Raw genomic sequence first — 20,333 nt, 5'->3', positions numbered from 1 at the left:
GAAGGGCCATGCCCACCGGGCAGCCTATTCCAGCGCCCAGCTCACCTCACCCGAGGTGGGATCTGTGGGTGCTGAGCACCCATGAGAACCATGCTGCTTTCCTTCAAGCTCCTCATGCCATGACTCCAGGCCCTTGTAAGGTTTTCTCAGCTTTCTGGGAACCCTGGCTGCACTTGGTCATGACAAGTGCATCCATGCCACAAAGGCTGGCAGTCGGAGCTAATTAAGCCATGGGTGACACAGTTTAACAGCATGCATGCCTATCACTGAGACTTTCCAAGTATCTCAGCTGTTCTGTGCTCTGATGCTGCTTTTTCTTCCAAGGATCACAACACACTCGGCAGTAGTGATAAATCACTCACTGTCCTGTCAGCCGGGGAAGCACCATCAGCCCCTCTCAGAGGGAAACCCAAGGCCCGCAGACAGCCTAACGGCACCATTAGCCCAGATGAGGCTCTGCACAGCCTCACCAAGCCAGAGATAGAGCTCAGCACTTCTCAAGGTGGAAAAAAAGAAGACAAAAAAAGGGGGTCAGACTGGTGAGAGCGGGGTACTTGAGCAAGTCTACAACCCCACAGAGAGTTAGATTTACTAAGAGGTGTAGGAACCAGGTGCTTCTCGTGGGGCAATAAGGCATGGAGGAGTAACGTGTAGGTGCTCGGCTTGCCACGGCCAGGGGGAAGCATTGAAGCAACCTCCCTGAGGTGTGGGAGGATTTTCCTAACAGAGGCTTACTGTGGTGCCAACTGAATTAGACCCCAGGCACATCCGTGGCACTGCGGGGAGTGTAATGGGTCCTGAAGCCAGGGCGTCAGCCTGAAGTGGCTCCTCCCGTGTCAGCTTGGTGAAAAATGATGCATGCATTGACATGTGAACAAAAATGCAGGAAACAAGCGGATGTTCAAGTGTTGAAGGTGCTTGAATCCTGCTTACAAGGAGCCAGAGCAAAGCAGTTTCAGTAAGGTGAACACATGGGGGTCACTTTTGGCGTCCTATGTAGGCAAACACTTTAAGCACAGTTACTGGATTAAAAACTAAGGGGCTCAGTTAGAGATGGGAGCGTTCCAGCACTTCCTCTTGCGTTTTATGTGGATTTCAAAGTATTTTCCAAGACCCAAGATTGAACCCTAGAGGCAAAGGAGATGGAGGAATGTCCATTGGGTGAGTCAGGGATATTACTCAGCAGGTACGAAGAAGGTGTATCCAAGTGTGCAAAGCAGTAAGGAATTTTTACGTAGGAAAGCTGGAAGATACTGTGGACTTCATAGTCAACAAGTCACGTGGTGGCTGAGCAGGGAACTCCGTGCAATTACAACTTGGAGGCATCAAAGCCTGCACCTGGTCACCAGAAGGAAGGCCCAAAAAAAAAGCCCTCTCTGATTAACCTCTTTAAACTGGCTTGGGGTGACTAATGCAGATTGGACAGGTGGAAGGGCACAAAAGGTGAAGGACTGGGGTCAGAAGGGCCGGTAGCCCTTGTCAGGCCACAGCCAGGCCTCCTGGTTCTGTCAGCACCTGTGATGCCCACAACAATAACAAACAGCAGCTGATGGTAGGCTTGTAAAGGCAGTCTTCAGAAAGAGCAGTGATTACCACAGCTTAACAGCCCCATTAGGGGCACACACACACCTCCCCAGGTGCACCCAGTGCCATGCCATCCAGGCCCACTCACAGCAATCATATGGCACAGGTGGAGCAGCAGTGATCTGGGGAGTTTTATTTCACTGTGTTGTAAAATGACGTCATTTCAGCCTGTGTCCAGATCCAGACATTTTAAAACTTAAGTCTATATTATGAAGCTGGTAATGGCTTCAGCACCTCCAGTGTGGTACAGCTCTGCAGGAAGCATCCTTCCTGTGGCAGTGAGGAGATCCTCCATGCCATAAAATCACCTGCACCCGATCCTCAAAATCAGCTTGCAACAGTTCTTGGCACAGACAGCACAGCTTGCAGGCTGCTTTCTGTTTGAGACCGGTCCCCAGAGGCTTAATTTGCAGACAGTAATGGGATTCCATCTTCCTGCACTTGACAGAAGGTGCCTCTGCAAGCAGCCTGAGTTCACCTTTCAAGAAGCTGACCTCTTTTTCTTCAGCAGCATCCCACTTTTGGCATGTGGGCTGTGACAAATGTTGCAAGGAAGGCTTACAGGGTTAATACGCACATTAATATTTAATCCTGCTTCCTCACCATCACGTCTCAGGCCAAAACTTCTGCCCCCCAGACCCAAATCTCTGCTAGCTATCAGTAACACTTCACTCCGTGAACATGACATTTTCTTACCATTCTCACTCCTTTCTTCTGCTTCAAACCCTGGCCTCCTTCCTTCAGCAGTCCTTTCTACAAACGAATTACTGCAGAAGGGAACACTCTCCTCTCAGCTCCAGTTGCAGATCCAACCCCATTCACTGCCAGCAATGTGCCCTCCACAGCAGGCTGTCCCTCTCCTCACTGAAGAGGCACAGTGCCTCCACGCACATAATTTCTTCTCAGCTCCACAGAAGTGGAGGGGGACAAGAAAACACAACAGAAGCCCCGGGGACATGAAAGAGAATGGGGTCCGCAGCACACTCCATCATGCTCGGTGGCTAAGCTCACATGACTGAGGCACTCACACCCACCGGGGGTGCAATTGCCCCTCACAGAGTGGCTCATGCATGGGCAAAGCTGCAGCAAGCTGGGCTGCTTACCATGCTCCTGTCCCATCCTACAGCCCTGCTCTGAGGTTTGTCACAGATGGATTTGCCTCCTTGAGAACAAGGCTTTCCCAGCACACCGGGCTGCCAGTCACAGAACCAGGTGCCAAGGAGCAGAAGAGACGATGTGCAACAACATCGCTAGAAGTACGTTCAAGCGTTTGGGTGATCGCTTCCACTAAGCGGCGGCGGTAACAGAGGGCAGGGCGGGCACTGAGCACAGCCCAGCACCGCTTACCCAATAGCCCTGGGACAACCGCCCCCCAGCCACACTCGTTCATCTTGGATTTATTGTTATTTATTTTTTTTCCTGTTTTTCGGTCTGCCCCGAGCGCCTGCTCCCAGCCCCGAGGCGACGCAGCACGACGGTGCCGGCTCGGCAGGGGGCGGCAGCAACAGCGGGCTGAGTCAACCCCAGCCAGGCCCGAGCCGACCCCCGGAGCAACGTGAACCGCGCGGGGCTGCTGAAATCCCCCAGCCACAGATACAGACGGGCCCAACCCCACAGGACTCTCAGCCCGCAGGAGCGCAGCCAACCCCACTACAGTACCCGGATGGGGACACCAGCTCCCGCCACCCCTCCGCCCGTCCCCGCGGCGGCGGCACGGCGGCGCCCCCCGCCCGGCGGCGGCTTATGAATGGGTGCAGCGGAAGCCCCGCCCCCCCGGACGTGACGCCCCGCCAATGGGGGCGCGGGGCTGCGTGGCTGGATGAGGTCAGCGCGGCGGGGCCGGGGTGGGGGCGGCGCGCGGGGGGCCGGCTGAGGCGGGGGTCGCGGCCCGCGGGCGGGCGGGCGTGCAGGCAGGGCGCGGGGCTCGGCAGCCTCGGCCCGGGGGAGGCGGGAGAAGGCGGGAGGGGCGGGGAAGAAAGAGGAGGAGGAGAAGGAGGCGGCGAGGATCGGGAGCCGCCGCCGCCGCATCCCGGGGGCCGCGCGGCGAGGAGCGAGCGGCGCCGGGGCCGGGCGGGGGACGCCGGGCGATGCAGGGCTTCGTCAGGCTGCGGCGCGGCGCCCGCCGGCTGTGAGCGCTGGGGCCGCCCCGCCGGGCCGGCAGCCGGCGGCGGAGAGGGGAGGGAGGGCGGGCGGGAGGGAGGAGGGAGGGAGGCGGGAGCGTGGCGGAGGAGAGGGCCGGGAAGGCGGGAGCGGGGCTGCCCCGGTGCCCGCCCCGCGCGGGGGGCCGGCCCCTGAGTGCATGCGGGGCGCCCCGCCGGGCCGCCGCCGGCCCGCCGCCGCCCGCCGCCCCTGAGAGAGCGGCGGCGAAAAGTTCCGGCGGTCGCCCACATGCGCAGCCCCAGCCCGCGGCTTGGGGAAAGGCGCCGAGCGGAGGTGGGCGAAGAGAGTTTGAAGTGTTTGCCGGCGGGAAGATGGCGGACCGGAGCTGAGAGCGGCGCCCGGCGAACTCGGGCCGCCCCCGCCTTCCTCCGCAGCCCCCCGGACCCCCGCCGGACACATGCAGGCCAAAAAACGCTACTTGACGCTGCTCTCCGCCGGCACCTGTCTCGCCCTGCTGCTCTACCTCGGAGGCGTGCAGCTGCGGGCAGCCCGCGCCCCGCGCCGCGCCGCGCCGCCCGGTAGCAGCCGGCATGGCCCCGGCGCCGAGCGGCCCTGGCCCCGCTTCCCCGACGCGCTGCGGCCCTTCGCGCCCGGCCCCGAGGGCGGCGGCGCCCGCGTCTCCCCCCGGCAGCGGCGGGACGCCAGCGCCGGCCTCTACCGCGGGCGCCGCTGCCGCATGGAGTCCTGCTTCGACTTCGCCCTTTGCCAGAAAAACGGCTTCAAGGTCTACGTGTACCCGCAGCAGAAGGGGGAGAAGATCGCCGAGAGCTACCAGAACGTCCTGGCGGCCATCGAGGGCTCCCGCTTCTACACCTCCGACCCCAGCCAGGCGTGTCTCTTCGTGCTCAGCCTGGACACGCTGGACCGGGACCAGCTCTCCCCGCAGTACGTGCACAACCTCCGCTCCAAAGTGCAGAGCCTCCACTTGTGGAACAATGGGAGAAATCACTTGATTTTTAATTTATATTCCGGCACCTGGCCCGACTACACCGAGGACGTGGGCTTTGACATCGGGCAGGCCATGCTGGCCAAAGCCAGCATCAGCACCGAGAACTTCAGACCCAATTTTGATGTTTCTATTCCGCTCTTTTCTAAGGATCACCCTAGGACAGGAGGGGAGAAGGGATTTTTGAGGTTTAACACCATCCCTCCTCTCAGGAAGTACATGTTGGTATTCAAGGGGAAAAGGTACCTGACAGGGATAGGGTCAGACACCAGGAATGCCTTATATCACGTCCACAACGGGGAGGACGTTGTCCTCCTGACCACCTGCAAGCACGGCAAAGACTGGCAAAAGCACAAGGATTCGCGCTGCGATAGAGACAACACCGAATACGAGAAGTAAGTGAGCGCTGAAGCCGGGGTCCCGCGGGTGGGTCGGTGTGTCTGTGGCTGCTCCGCGCGGTGACGGCCAGCAGACCGTGCCCAGCAGAGTGTCCGTGGCCCTTGGGCGGCAGAGGTGCTGCTGGGGATGCCGTGCACCTGGCGCTCCCCGAGCAGTGCCCTCTCGCAGCCCTGCCTCGGAGCTGAAAGAGTTGGAGGCCAAGGGCTGGTGCTGCCACACCGGTCGCTGCCGGGTGTCACAGCCTCGCGGCTCTTGGCCGGAGCTGACAACGCCGGACAGAAAGGAGGGAAGGGAAACGCTGTGCTGATGCCCTGCGTGCGAGTGCCTACATCTGTGTGTGAGGATGGGTGAGCGCTGTGAGCGCGGTTTGTGTTTAGCGCTCCGTGTCCCGGCTGTCTCCTGTGCTGTGCCGGCAGTACCGGATCGCCGTGCCGTTACCTTCCTGAATGCTTTTCAGGTTTGTGTGTAGAGCTGCTGGGAAAATCGCTTCTGAGGGACTACCCCCAGCGCTGCCGTGCTGATTAAGCTGCGCAGTCGATCTAAATGCTGACCAGCACCACTGCCTGCAGAGTGAAGTTTTCCGTGAGAACGGTTTCCACGTTGAAGGAGGCAGACGCTGAATCGAGCGGAGCGGCGTTGTGCCGTGCAGCCAGCGGCGCGTGGTGGGGCTGCGGGAAGGGCTTTGCTACGCTCTGTGAGCGTGGGTGGAAACGCTCCTGGGGAGGAGTGGTGGAGGAGCTCCCATGGCATCGGCGCTGAGCAGAACTTCCCGTCGGCCGCTCACTTCCCACCGAAAGCGGCCACGGGGGCTGGGAGGGTTTGGTTTGAGAACACCAAAATGTGGGTCCATCCTGGTAAATCTGCCCCGGAGTGGGGAGGCAGCAGCAAAATGCTAGGCGTTTAGTGCCACTTGCTGTTAGAAAGCTTTTAGTGGTTGGGGATGCAATGATGCATGCGTGGAAAAAACCCAGTGGGGATACAGAATGAAAAGCAGAAGCAGCGTGGAGATGCTGAGCTGAATTCGCGCCGTTGGTGACAGGGGTCCCATGGGTCTCCCTGCGGGCACTGGGAGAGCAGAGCTGTGACCGTGGCCTTCAGGGTGTGCTGTCGTTTGGCAGAGGAGGAGCAATCTGAGCCAGCTGTGAGATACGAAAGGTCTGCATTATTTACTGTGCTCCACGTTGTCTGGTTGTCACAAAAACAAACACCGGCCGTTGTTTGACATGAGTAAGAACTTTTTTTCCCCCCCAGCCGTAGCATTTAGTCCTAATACAAGATACAGCTCTCCTCCTAAGCTTTGCGTTTTGCTGCCTGTTTCTCAGGGCTGAGTGCACACACAGCCCCCAGAGGTGTGCCATGCTGCCTGCTGGCACACAGCTGTGCCGTGCTGGTGGTGGCTTCTGCATTCCCTCACAGCGCCGCCGGGTAAGACAGGAAGTGAAAGAAGATTATTACCAGAAAATGAGATGATACAAAGAGCTGAGGCACACTGAGCTCCTGGTGCTCAGACACCATACCGAGCGGTTACTGAAGCCCTTTGGCCTCGTGTCTGGTAAGAGCATCCCTCTGTGGTGCTGCTGCCCTGTGCTGCTCAGTGCCAGCCAGCAGCCACGTGTGCCATCTGCTGATGCTCGGTTCTGCTTCACCATTAGGGCACTGACCCCACCTGGAATTCTGTTGGCTCCATAAACCTAACAAGGTCACATCCCAAGGGCATGTAACTGCTCTGCTGGGCAAAGGCTCAGGGACTCCGCTCAGACTATTCTGGCAGCTGACCATCAGTAGGACTGTGGTGCTTGGAAGTGTCTCTAAGCTGGACCTTTGCTGGCCTGAGAAAACTCTGTGGGCCTTGAGAACCACACACACAAAGCTTTTGTAGGGCTTGTTCAGCTCAGGTCCAACAATGTGTCTTTGAGGTTTTAATCGGGGAAAGGGTAAGCGCGTTCTCCAAGATGCACATAATTGCATGTCCATGTAGGACTGGGAGGGCCACAGAGCATTCTACTGCTCCTATGCTGCAGCACTTTGCAGGGCTGAGGTGAGCATCGATGCCCTCTCCATGGAGGGCTGGCCTTGATGTGTTGGCTCGATGCGAGGGGCAGAGCTGACTGAGCTGGGTTGACCAGGTGGTCAGATTGTAAAACACAGTGATCTCATGTCAGTGAGGTGGGGTGTGTTCTGTTACCCTCAGCGCAGCACACACTGTAAGTTACTCATTGTGGAGATCTATCTACTGCACAGTAGATTGAACAAGGTTTGTGTGTCTGCAGGTTATATTCCTTCCTCTCTGGGAACATGACAGAGCTAAGAAAGGTGCCCTCCTTACCCATGGGAAATATAAAAGCATCTTCTTTCACTGGGGGGAAGGTGAGGATAGTATGTGTGTGTTAGACTCCCTGAATTGTGCTGAAAGATCCGTCTGTATGTTACAGTTAATTAATCTGCATCCCAGTTACGCATCTCAGCAGATAAAGCAGACCAAAATGAATTGCATTGTTATGATTAGACTACTAGCAAGCAGAACTTAGAGGAAAACAAAGAAAACCTCTGGTTTCTCCACAATGCCTTTGGCTCTGTCAGTCAGACTTTGCCACCAGTTCCCAAACTTGCTCAGAAGGACTTTAGCTTTGAACTTTCCCTTTCACAAAGGGTTAAGCAAGCAAGCAGTGGTGCTGAAGTTTGAAGACAGCCTCTTATTTAATATTTAATGACGGTCTAAATATATACATATGTACAATGTGTTTTAAACAAAGGCAGAATTCATGTACAGGCTTAACTGGTTCCAAACAATTATTTTTTGGAAGGTAATATAAATAGCTATGGATACTGAAAGAAATCGTAGAATGTGATAATTTAATCAAGGCAGATGCGTAGATTCACACAAGAATAGGGATCTTTCTAGGAGAGTAAATAGTGCTGTCTGTGGTGGTGTTGGCTGTGCAGCCCTGCCTTCAGAAAATGGGTGCGTAGTGCAGAGATACACAGAAATGTGAGGGCTCATTGTTCAGCACCTTTATTCCCGAATCTGTGCAGGATAGCTGTAGTTAATATCAGTAATGAAATGATGAGGGAAATAAAACAGAGCAGATACTGAACAGAATCAAAGAGAGAAGGCAGGAGAAGAGAAGGTAAGCAAAATTTTTGGACAACCGTAAACTTCTTTGTGGTGGCGGAGACCTAGTGTAGCTAGGCATTCTTCATAGACTTAGTGCTTTTCAAGCAGTCAGTGCTCAAGAAGTGTGAATAGCACGAGACCAAGCAGAAAGCTGTGGGACAGCATGGCATGGGACTGGACTGGCAAGAGGAAGCTGAGGGCTTTTGGTAAGAAGTGGCTGCCCTTAGACCTGCTTAGGGCTGCCCAGATGCAGGCAGAAAGCGTGCTTATATCTGGGACAGCCCTGCAGGGTGCACGGGGACCTTCAGCATGCTTGTGTGAGGTGTTACGGGGAAAACACCCAGCCAAATGCATGTGTGTTGCTTTCTGTAATCCCTGGTGCGCTGCAGGCTTACCTGGTGTGCACTCTACTGGTGGAACGTGTGTCAATCACCGCTGCACCTCCTGCCATAAAAGCACCGTCCCGAGCAAAGGTTACAGGGATGTGCAGTGAGCACACAGTGGGAAGAAAAGCAATTTCAGTTTTGTTTCCTCCCCACCGGAGCTTATGTACACATGTGAAAATAAAGAAGTGCCGGGCACTAGGGCTGAGTGTGCTGCTCACAAGACTGGCATGGAAACATGCAGGAAGGCTCAGGCGTGCCTGCTGAGCGTGTGATGAGAATCTCGATGTTGTGCATGTATGTGCGTGTTTTGAACAAATGCAGAATTCCTTTTTCAACACCTCGAGCTTCAGTGCATTGTTATTAGAATATGAAGGTACGTTACTGATGTGGTGTTAGAGATCAGCTTTTATGCAGCTGTTCAGGACAGGGCTGAGAAATATCCATGCAGTCTGTCTGGAACGGGTCTGACCCTGAGAGCAGTGAGCTGAGCTGGGACAGGACGGGCCCAAGGATCCCAGATATCACCCATCTGTTTCTCGGGCTTGGGTGAAACTCAAGAACTGCTAAGAGACCTTGGGCGTTTTCCCAGAGTGTCTTGGCTCCTGCAGAGGCCTGTCCCCATCAGACCGCTTTTTTATTTTCATATCAATTTTCAAGAAACTGGAAGTTTGCCTATTCTACAATGTATTTATTCCAAAGAGAAGTAAGCAGGTAAATAACAAAGTTCCCCTGCCTCAGCACATCTTGGTAAGGCACAACATTTGTTGCAACATGTTCCTCCCCTGCTCAGTGCGTATCAGGGTGTCCTAAACGTGTCTGTTAGAGCAGGTGGGAAAACCTGTGAGTTCTTGAGAAAGGTGCAGTGCACGTGCCCCCAAAGACACCAAGGTAAGGATGCTAATTGTCACTGATGCATGCCATAAGGGGACATTGTGCTGGCACCCCACAGGTGTGTGCTGTTCATCCATCCCACATGCTCCAGTGTCTGATCATCCGTCCCACTTGCACAGGGTCATGCACTCTGCCTGTGGGTGCATCCAGCCTCCCTCCTAACTGAGTGATTAAACTTCCTTGTGGGGTGAGTTATTGTTATAATTGCTCGCTCCAGGCTTTTCTACATCGCTCCTGTCAAGCGTCTAACCCAAGGCTGTGTGGTGACAAACTGTTACAGCAGGTGGCTGCTCTGGTCCTTTTTCTGTAGGCAGAAATGGAGGTGTTGCAGGATAATTTACTGATAAACAATTATCACTGTGTGGCAGTAGAACAGAACTCAAAAAAAAAAAAAAAAAAAAAAAAAAAGGTCCAATCCATTGTTTCCACATTATGCAGAATTAAACCTGAAATGGGTCATTGGCACTTTGTTGAACCCAAACCAACACTGAGCTGAAAGTCACGATTCTAGCCTGGACTGAGACCAGCTGTGCCCTAGCAAGATGCCTGTAGCAAGGTTGCATATTAGAATCACAGAATCACAGAATCGCAAGGTTGGAAACAACCTGCAAGATCATCTAGTCCAACCACCCTCCCATTCCTGTTAGTACCACAAGCTACTAAACCATATCTCGTAGTTGGCTATTAGGAAAAATTTGCTCTCAGGAAGAGGGATGAGGTACTGAAACAGGATGCTGGGGGTTGTGGAGTCACTGTCCCTGAAGGTGTTCAAGAACAGAGAAGATGTTGCATTGAGTGATGTGATTTAGTGGCATGGAAGTGATGAGTTGATGGCTGGACTAGATGATACTAGTGGTCTGTCCAGCCATGATGATTCTCTGATTTTAAGGATATGCTGCCCATCCCCTGCATCTGCCTCAAGAGAAGGATAAGTGCACATACAATATTGGGAAAGTTATTGCATCCAACTTAGTGTTGGAAGATCAAACTGAAACTTGGGTTTCAGTTTGACTCTGCTGGAAATAATCCAGCAATTTGGCCCATATACAGCCTTGGAACAGTCCGCTGAAGAGGAAAACGGCAGCTGACTGTGAGAGGGAAGTAAATGAGACTGGTGGGCACAAAACACTTATTTACTCAACAGATGTGAGTCAAGAGAATGTGCTGTAATCTGATGATTTCTGGAGTATTATCTGTGATTGCTTTCCCTTTCTCACTGTGAGGTTTCTTTCAGCAAATCCACAGAGTTCCGTGGTCTTTGGTAAACACACTGCTGTAATACCCAGAGGAGAGCAGTTGGTGGGCATACAGATAACTGGAAGTGAAGCAATGGCCACATCCTGCTCTGGTGGCTTTCTTTTTCAAGGACTTGGCTGTAGCTGGCGGATGATGCAAGATGCGTATTCCTGTTCCGTGTTGTAGGGAGATGAGTTCAGCACACAGGAATGTGTAACTTTGGGTTATATTTAAGGCTCTGCAGCTTTCCAGGATGCTTAGTTTTTTGGGGCATATGGGTGTCCTGGCCAGCCTACACTCACTGTTATGCTGGGGGGCTGCGAGTCCAAGGCAGAGCATGCTGGCAGTGGTACTTTCTTCTGTGTGTGGAGCAGATGCTGTTTGCACAGCTTGAACTCCTGCACTGGGAGAGGCTGAGGAGGATGCTCCAAGCAGTCCTTGTCCTGGAATTGCAGCGGGAGGTGGCTTGCACACAGCTGATGAGAGATGGGCATGCTGGGGCTGTAGAGGAACCTAGCTGGAGGAATGAATTCAAGATGAGAACAAAAGAGAGGAGATTTGTTTCACATGAGGAAAGAGAAGTAATGCTTTAAGAAATCCAGGCACTTGCTCAGCAGAATTTTGTGCCTAGCTGCTCTGCTGAGAAAGAACCTAAGCGAGCATATGCAGTTAGATGACTTTCAAATGTGATGTGACTTTCTAAAATAGTACTGTGAATGGGAATAAGGAAACATAACTTTGAGCCAGTTGTGGAGGTTGGGACTCCTCAGTCGTGAGAGGAAGGAGGTGCCATTTTCTCTAGACATCACACAAAAACTAATTTGTTGTTTTTTTTCAGGTTTTGTAGATCACGGTGCATGGTCAGTTTCAATATATGAACTCTTTTGGTTCCCACTGCTTCTTTTGGACAGCTCTAAGTGTCATGCTCACCCAGGTGCTGAGGCACTGCCAGTCCTGGTGCCGTACAGAGAGCTGCACAGTGCTGCGAAGGAGTGCAGAGCTGCCCGTGCTGAAGTGGGCTTCCTTCCCCCTGGTTTCTATTGCAGAGATAGATGAAAACAAAATAATTCCTATGTTCCTAAGTGAATTTCCCGTTTGTTCACTTTTTTTTCTCTAATATACTCTTTGTGTCTGTGAATGAAGCAGAATTAGGGCTAATTTAGTTGATTGGCTGCAAAACAAAAGTATTCAGTGCTAAGAATGGGAAATGAGAAGGCCTTTCTGAAATGTTACTTTTTTGCATAATTGTAATAGGTTATAATTATACAGTTAGGCATTTGACGGCGTGTTGGCTGTAAACACGGTCAGGAGAAGCGTCTGGCTGCTCCCGTGTGATCCCGGCACGGTCCCATTGCTGCAGCACAGCACTTGGGCAGGACGCTGGGCTGCAGGCAGCGCAGCTCTGTTCCCCTCCCACCAGATTAGCGCTGCTCGATGCGGCTGTGTCAGCCCATGGACACAAATCAATGAGATCAATCGCTGCTCGGCTCCTCAGCAGGACGGAGCGCAGCGCTGATGGCTGCACCCTGCCAGTGGGTCCTAAATGGAAAATGTGTGCTGGAATGTTTTAAAGTAGGTGTGGGGGACCTTGTCCTGTTAACGATCAGTTCTTTGATGCTGCAGAAGAGCGTGGATGTCTGTCCATCCTGGATGTCCAGCCTTTTGTCTCGCTTGGGCTGCACTGAGAGAAGAGAAATTGTCCAGAGCTGCATCTGCGAAGGTTGGTCTGAAAGTAATGCCTTTTAATTATTTCCATGGAAACTGCAACAGATACAAAGAGCACAGTAACACTATTTAATGGAGCAAAGTCTCAGCTACAAAACACTTTTTCAACACAATCGCCTCTATTAGCTATGCATTTTCATAGAGCCTGTGGAGGTGACTTGCTGTTGCTACTGCTGAAACGCAGCTCCTTGCTGTGCTCACATCCACCGTCTGGGCTCCATGAACAATCAGCAAATATTGATGAATGTCAATAGGTGCAATTTTTTCTGCATGGAGGAATTTGGTAACACACCTTTGCTTCATACGCACTCCCGTGTCAGACACTCTTCTGTCAGATTGCCTCTCTGCTGCCATCTGTTGCATGACAGCAGCAAGTAACGGGATATTGGTGGGAAGGGTCAGCCTCTGCTGCTGTACCAAAACCATCTGCCCCTGATGTCACAGGCCAACATAATGGAATAGGAGGCATTACTTTCAGAGCAGCCCTCATTAAATACGTAATAAAGTTAATGTATATAAGTAACAGAACTTATCATTATTTGGATTCCATTAAGATACACATTAAGAAGAGGGCAGTAAAACTAGTGGGCTATCTGTCCCTGTTTTTGTGAAACTACAGTATCAGGCTGGTGCACTGGCAGTGGCAATTGCAATTTACAGTGAGTTCTCAAGGTGTTCACTAGAGATTCTTGATGAGATATTACTCTTCTGTGTTCATCCTTGGAAACAGTTGATCACAAATGCATGTACAACCAAAAGCGATGCCATGATGGTTGTGACTGGGCCAGGCCCCTCTATGGGGCAGATGCAGAGCTGCTGCCATGATGGCATGGGGCATGACACAACCACAGTGCTGTCAGTGGGTCTCAAGTTGGATGTGTCAAGTGTACATGATTCCCTAAAACATCACAGCTGTAGGACACAGAGGCTCCCAGCCTGGTGAGAGCGCTGCAGGATGAGTGTGGCCACATCACGCTGGGTACAGGAATGTGGATGGGAGTGTGACTGCAAACCTGAAGAAGAAGCTGTGGAAATCCCCTGCTGCTGCAGAATGCCTCTCCTTGTGGGTTCCTGCGTTTACAGCTGGAAGTGTGCACAGGAAGCAGGTTAGCAGGGTTCCTCTGGCTGTAGTGCTGGGGCAGATGTGACCTGCTGGCCACGGGCTAAGCCAGCACCAAGCGCTTCCTTCATGCAGCTGCAGGGAGTTTAGTTACAAATCTTTCTTTCCTTTTATTCTCTTTATAAAGTCTTGACTTCTGAGCAGATCTTTCCCTGCAAACAATGGCAGATGCCCGTTACAGCACCGAACTGCTGGTGCAGTTGGGTAGTTCTGTGGGTGACTGCCCAAGGCCCATGGAACCTCCCCCTGCTGAGTCTGCAGGAATGAAATCAGGGGCAACCTCTGGAAGCCAGAACCTTTGTCTTGAGGGGAGGACGAGTCTTTGTTTTAATGGCTGGTTCTGTGTCTGAGAAGGTTGGAATGGGTGTGCCTGCTCAGGGACTCAATCAGCTGCAGCAGGAAGATAAACACATAAATGTTTCATCTCCTCGATTTGTCACCGACCGTTGTGCTGGGTGCTAGCAGGTTTTTTTAATTAAATATAATTTACCTAATCCCAGTGAGAAACATAATTACAGGATTTATTTTGTATCCTGCGATTTCAGAATTACTTTATATAGAAGAATAACATTTCCCCCCGAAGGGCTGTTTGTAAACGAACAAACAAAATGGAAAAACAAACTATGCTTCTCTAAAAGTAATAAATCACAGGCAGGAAGCAACAGCAACAACAAAAAAAGGCATCTAATATGTTGGAGCTGCAGTAATGCTGAAAATTAATAATTGCTAAGTTGGTGCCGAAAGAGAGTGAATGCATTACGGGTTTGAGGAAACACCTGTAGCTTACTGGGTGTCAGCACATTTTTGCATAAGCGGTAGAGAGCCCTGATCAGAAAATGTACAAGTGTACAATCTGCAGCCTGAAAATCCAGGGCCACAAAGGATGTGGGAACCATGTGTTTGGGTGAAACCTAAGGAGGTGCTTTGCAAGAGCAGGGGCTGAAACTGCGCGCAAAACTTCTTCAGTTTCTGGTCAGAGGGGTTTAAGAAATTCAGTAAGTCACGACTGTAGTCTCAGACAGAGATTGACTGTGCTGTAAAACCTTCTCACGAGAAGGTACGTGTGGCTGTTTGTAGTTGAAAACAAATAGCAGCCCTTCACCCTCCTGTTCTCTCTCACCCTTTTTGTTCCCCCTAAAACCGAAAGGTAAGGCTGCTGCTTGAATGGTAATGGAATAATATATCAAGTGAGTGATCGCATCAGGCATGGACACTTACCAAATCACAGTGAGATAACTGTGAATAACTCTCCAGTTTCAACAATTTGCATGGCCATTAACAATTGATGGGTTTCCCTTAGAACCGCATTATCTATGGCAGCAGGATCTATTCCCGGGTACCGCTCCTGCATGTTAAGTGCGCAGAATTTCTCGCGAGTAAGAGTAATAAAAATCTGATAGCAGCAAGGTGACTGGAGCAGGTAGGGATTTTAAGGGGGAATTTCTGAAGGTGGGAAGTGTTTCAGGGAAGTATTTCAGGCAATTGTTCATTTTCATTTCTCTCTCATTTCCCGCTTGTATTTTTAAATACAGTTCTACAGATCTTAACGCGGGCTGGTGTTCTCCTTCCCTTTACTACTTGGCATGTTCTCAGGCTGCACGGCTGGCTTTGGCATGTGGATCCATTTAAGAAAGGTTTAAAAACCATTTTGCTTTAGTTTTGACTTGGCCACGTGTCAAGGCGTCGTCGTGTATGAAATCTGAGCTAAATTCCGTAGTCCTAGGTTGTTATCTGGCTCTTTTATGGGAGTGATGCTCAGGAGGTGTTAGAGATGAGTTTTTCTGATGAGAATCATGCCACCATTGCTGTCCGTGCACCACAGGTCCCATACATAGTGCTTTCATCTCTGGCTCGCAGTGTCAGCTCTTGCCAAATTCCTCTGTCAAATTGACTTTTTCAGTCCCAAATAATCCTTTTTTTGCTTCATTTTAGCACATTCTTCCCACTCCCCGCTCTCCTTTCATGGCACTGCTGTTGTGGCAAGATGAAAGTGACTGAATGAAGTGATGGAGGGAAGAGGTGAGCCATTGAAACACTTGAGCCTCTGGAGGAGGTTGGTGATGCAGCAACATCCACAGGCTCAGTAGCCCAGCATACTCCGCTTGCATTGCTGGCGAACCAGCTGCCACAGGCACTGCAAGCTGAAATAGCAAATGTGGTGATTAGAATGCGTGTCCTTTGGCTTTGTGTGTAGAAACATCCCTGAATTTCCAACGAAAACAGCTTTTCTGCTTTTGTTCGGGTAGCTGCTTCTAGCAGCCTATAATAAACCTTTCTAGCAAAAAGGATTTTTAATGTTGTTTCATTTTAATGAAAAACCCTTCTGCCACAGGTCACAGTAAAATAATTAGCAGTGAAATCCATGTTGTGTCTGAAATGAGAGCTACGGGCTTGGGGGTGGTGATATGGCCCCAGGTTGCCCTGGTAGTGCAGTTACTGCTTACAACATTGCTTCTTGTTGACTTCACCTTTATCCTCAGGATAACTGTGTTTCACAATAATCAATGCACTGATTGCTATAATTGTATTGAGTAGTACTGGGGTCTTACAGTTAGCTGACTGAACTAATAAAGTGTAGAATGCAATGAATGTTTGTAAACAAATATAATGAGAAGACAGTTAAGGTTGAGGATAGGCACTGGTGGAGGGTGGGACAGGAGACCCTCTCAACAATTACAGTGTAGGGAAACCTGGAATTGAACAGCTAAACATGGAAACCATTCCACTGTTACGTGTTTGGCATTTGCTACTGCGCTGTCTATAAAATCTCTCTTTCGCAAAGTCTTTCTAGAAGAAGATTCCCACTGGAGCACGATCCTGCCAACACAATTCCAGACTCTTTTGCAGAATGTTAGCATTAAAGCAGTATCAGGCATGATGCTGAGAACTGGATTGACAATGCACAGCTAGTATTGGCCTTGAGAAAGAAGCATCTATTGTCCCTCTATGATTGGATCTTGATGCAATTAAAATGAAAAAGGAAACCACCAGTGCAAATAGGAAATGAATTTCCTAGTGATTCTTCTGTGGGGGTGAACCACTGACATCTGGCTGTTGCTGAGAAGTTGGGCATGTTCTATTTTCCTTGAGGAGCTGTGTCCAGTCCTTGCTTCTGTGCTTCTGCGTGCTTTGTGTGCCTCCCTCCAGTTGTCTTCTCCATGTTTCTAGTGCGTGTCCCTGGTCTCTGTTGTGGGGTTGGGTCCTGCATGCTTCTGGAGGACTGTTGTGTCAGCCTAGCAAGTGAAAGAATCCAGCTCATATTGAGATGTCAGTGCTGCTGCTTTGGTTGATTGCTTTATTTTAAAGTTGCCGGAAATTCTTTTGCATTTCTTTGCCTTCACCCTCATCTTCCATCATTTGAACCCATAGCTTCCTGTTTAAGCTGCGTGGCTGGCTTATTTATAACTCACAGATTTTCCTTGTTGAGTCTGTGTGTCATTTCAGTAGCAGTAACGTTTAAGTTCCTCACCTCCTTTTTTTTAAGCTTTTGGTTATCTGCAGAGTTGGGTATTAATTTTTAAGAAAAAAATCACATCTCAGGAGCCTTACTCCCAGAGAACCAACTGGAGGCCCCAGGCACTTGCCATGGGAGCTCAGGGACAAGAGGCTCTTTTAGTGGCTACAATTTTTACATTTGCTTCCTACCTGCTGGTTCCAAACAGCATTAATTTTTATGCATTTATTGTGTTTAATTAAAAGCAGTGCTGCTTACGGCAGTGCTTGAAGAGATTCATTCCCCACCCCCCTTCCCAATATGAAACAAATAGGCATCTGGTATTTGTTTTGTATAACACAATTCTCATAAAATGAAGAGTAATAAAACATAATTATCTGTAAAGGCCTGTTTTATAAGCCTGAGAATGAGTTCGTTTCTGCTTCGTTTTGTTCTGTTTGTAAGATAAAGGGTCTCTTTGTATGGCTCCAGCCCCTCTCCAAATTGGTAGAGCATCAATTACACAGGGTTTTAAGCTTCCTCTGGGAAGGGTGTGAGTCAGCGTGAGCGCACACACAGAGGCACTGGGGCATCTTCAGGGATGGAGAGGATGTGTTTTATTTTTCTTTTAAAAATTTCCCTCGAAACAATGGGTTTTTACTTGAAAGCTTTGGTAAAGTCTTAAGTGGGGAATCTGTAGACCATTCCGAAGAAGGTCAGTGTTTCTGTATGCCCTTTTGCTTTGCTCTGCCTGCCTCTAATCCCCCCTTTGCCACCAAATGTGAGCTGGCTCTGGGGAGCCAGCTTTCCTGAGCATCCTTCTGTGTGCCCTGGGGAGAAGGAGACGCCTGCAAGCGATGGCATCCTCCTTCAGGCCTGGGTGCAGGGAGAGGAGCAGCAGGTGGGCAGTGCTTCCTCATTCTCTGTTAGTGTGCTCCAGTGGTACTGCAGAACCCACTGTGTGATAGTGACCTGTTCCTAGGCGTTCTTTCCCTGGGAAAAAGTGAAGCTGGATCATTTAACCAATTAGATATTAAAGTGAGACATGCTAATGGCTTATGACTGTTCTAAAGGTAAAGTGGGGGGGGGAAAAGCCTCTAGGAGAACTCCCAGTCTGAGCCTGTTGTTTGTTTATTTTTCTTGAAAATAGCAGTGAGCAGAATTTTGAGTGTTTGTGCTGAAAGCTAAAAGCTGCAGGACTGCAAGGCGCCTTGGAGTCGCACTCTGCAGTACATTCACTTAGGCTCTGTTCTCATTTGCACAATTAATTAGAGTGATAGGAGAGGAAACAGCTTTTCAGCTTTTATGTGAGTTGTAACCTTCTCAAAAGCCACCGTGACTTCGGTGCTGCTCTCTCTGTGAGCTGAGCCCTGTAATTCTGAACCACAGTGCGCAGCTGCTTTTGTTCTTCCCACTCTTGGAAACAGCGGGGCTGGGAGCCTGCCTCAAAGCGCTCAGTGATGTGAGAGGGATGTGGATGCTCCAGAGGCTCAGCACTGCCTGCTGCTCCCAGAGAGTGGCCCAGCAGAGCAGCATGAGGCTCTCCTAGGTGACACCAGCCCCGGCCTTGACCAGCTCCTCTCTCGCTGCCCTGCTTTGGCATCAATCCCTCAAAATGAATTTTGCTTGAAATGTCTTGAACCTGTCTGGTGACCTGACCTGGGGATGCCGTGTAATAGGCAGCTTGGTTGTCTCTAACAGCACTGTTGTGGCTGCTCTGGGTCTTTGGGCAGCTGATTGCCATTAGCAGCATTCAGGTGTTAGGAGGTAAGCTGAAGGTGAGCTGCTTTGTCTTCTGTGGCCAGAAGTTTTTCATCTGAAGAAGCCTCTGAAGAAGCAAAGAATGAGTGCCAGATTGGAGGCTGATGCGTAAAGGTGTCATTTGGCAGCAAAGGCTTGTTTGCATGAGCTAAGTGTGTGCCAGAGACTGCAGAATGCATTTCTGTTCACGAGTCAAGTGGTCTGAGGTGCTTGACCCCCTCCTCTACTGCATAATGCTCCACTTAGTTTTTGTGAAAGGTCTGGAATGCATATTTCTTTGTTATTTTCTTTTCAGGGGCATTGCTTCTCTAGAGAGTACAGATCTTTGTGCAGAACGCTCTGAGATCAGCCTTGCTTTGCAACAGTGCAATTGTGTTTTAAAGTTGGGGTATCCTCTGATGTAACCTCTTTGTATCTCCAGAGTAATTGGTTATTAGTTTCCCAGCAAAACTGTGGAGGGAAGAAGTGTCCCCTAACCCAAGCTGTTAGCTTCTGTTGTGCTATAGGCGTGATGTGGGTTCTTTCAGTTTATTCTGTATATTTTTTCTCATTGCCTACAGGGTGGTAGCTTTGGGTACATTTTCTTTTAGATGTGACATAAGTGAAACTGTGCTATTTGCACATATTCACTTATCTTCAAAGTATCTAGGTAACCTGTATGTAGATGACACTTACTAAATTATTTTGTTATGAATGTGGACCTGTGAAGAGCAGTGGGGTGGAGAATAAAGGTTTAGCTTGGACTAAGGTCGGACAGCTTAGGTCTCTTGTGATACTTGCTATAGGAAGTTGAGACCATTAAAGAGCTGTGCTCCCATCTACATTAGCAGAAGAAACAAACCCAACAGTTTTATTTATTTGCTTTCTAGTTGTTTATGATGTTTATTATTATTTCCAGCCCTGCTGCAGCTTCCTCTGGCGCCCAGCTGTGCCGGGTCAGCAGCAGGCTGGGAAGCCCAGAAGCAGCCATGCCACGAGCGCTGTGTTTTGGGAAGCTGCAGCCGAGTCAGCTCACCAGGCTGCCCAGGAAGGCTGGGCAGCAAAGCTCACATTTCTCATGGAGTTGCCTTTCCTGCCTTTATGTTGCAATTCTCCTTTTTGTCAACAGCTGAGTTTGGATGTTTAGCAGCAGCAGAGTGGTGGTGGTAGCTGACTCTTACCAAGCAGTGAAAAGGAAAGGATACTTAGGCAAATATTTAAAATGTGGGGAGGAAAAAACCAATCTTTTCCAGTTAGCTGTGTGTGGATGCATTGTGGTGTAAAGGAAAGCATTCTATCATAAGGCAAGACAGCTGCGTTTATAGCCAAAGGTGTCTGGATATTTTTTTGCTGTGCTTAGCAGTATGATTCCTCGTGAGACTGGTGGGGGTAGTGGGGAGGAATTGCATGCACTGAAATGGAAATCACACTGTAATTTGATACAGTGCATGGTGTTGCTAGTAATGTACATGTAAACAGAGACTCCAGCACTTGGCTCTTCAGTGGAAGACAGGTCTTCTATATTTATCTGTTTCTGCTATTTTTGCAACACGCCCTCTTACATTGTTGTTAAAGAAAATCCATATTGGTTCCAAAGT

The 20,333-nt window shown here is 50.3% G+C and overlaps 1 protein-coding gene across 1 annotated transcript in view; it reads left to right on the top strand.

The window, feature by feature from the left end:
* The first annotated feature begins 3,925 nt into the window (after positions 1–3,925).
* Positions 3,926–20,333, top strand: part of EXT1 (exostosin glycosyltransferase 1) — a 161,725-nt gene continuing 145,317 nt past the window's right edge. The window contains exon 1 of the mRNA XM_042869741.1: positions 3,926–5,085. Within this exon, the coding sequence (XP_042725675.1) occupies positions 4,142–5,085 (944 nt within the window). The 5' untranslated portion in view covers positions 3,926–4,141. The remainder of the gene's footprint in view (positions 5,086–20,333) is intronic.

This window comes from Lagopus leucura, unplaced genomic scaffold, assembly GCF_019238085.1.
Source record: "Lagopus leucura isolate 7727_CA_CO unplaced genomic scaffold, USGS_WTPT01 Super-Scaffold_100002, whole genome shotgun sequence".
NCBI lineage: Eukaryota > Metazoa > Chordata > Aves > Galliformes > Phasianidae > Lagopus > Lagopus leucura.
Note: the sequence above shows the minus strand (reverse complement) of the source record. Positions and strands in the feature narration are given on the sequence as shown.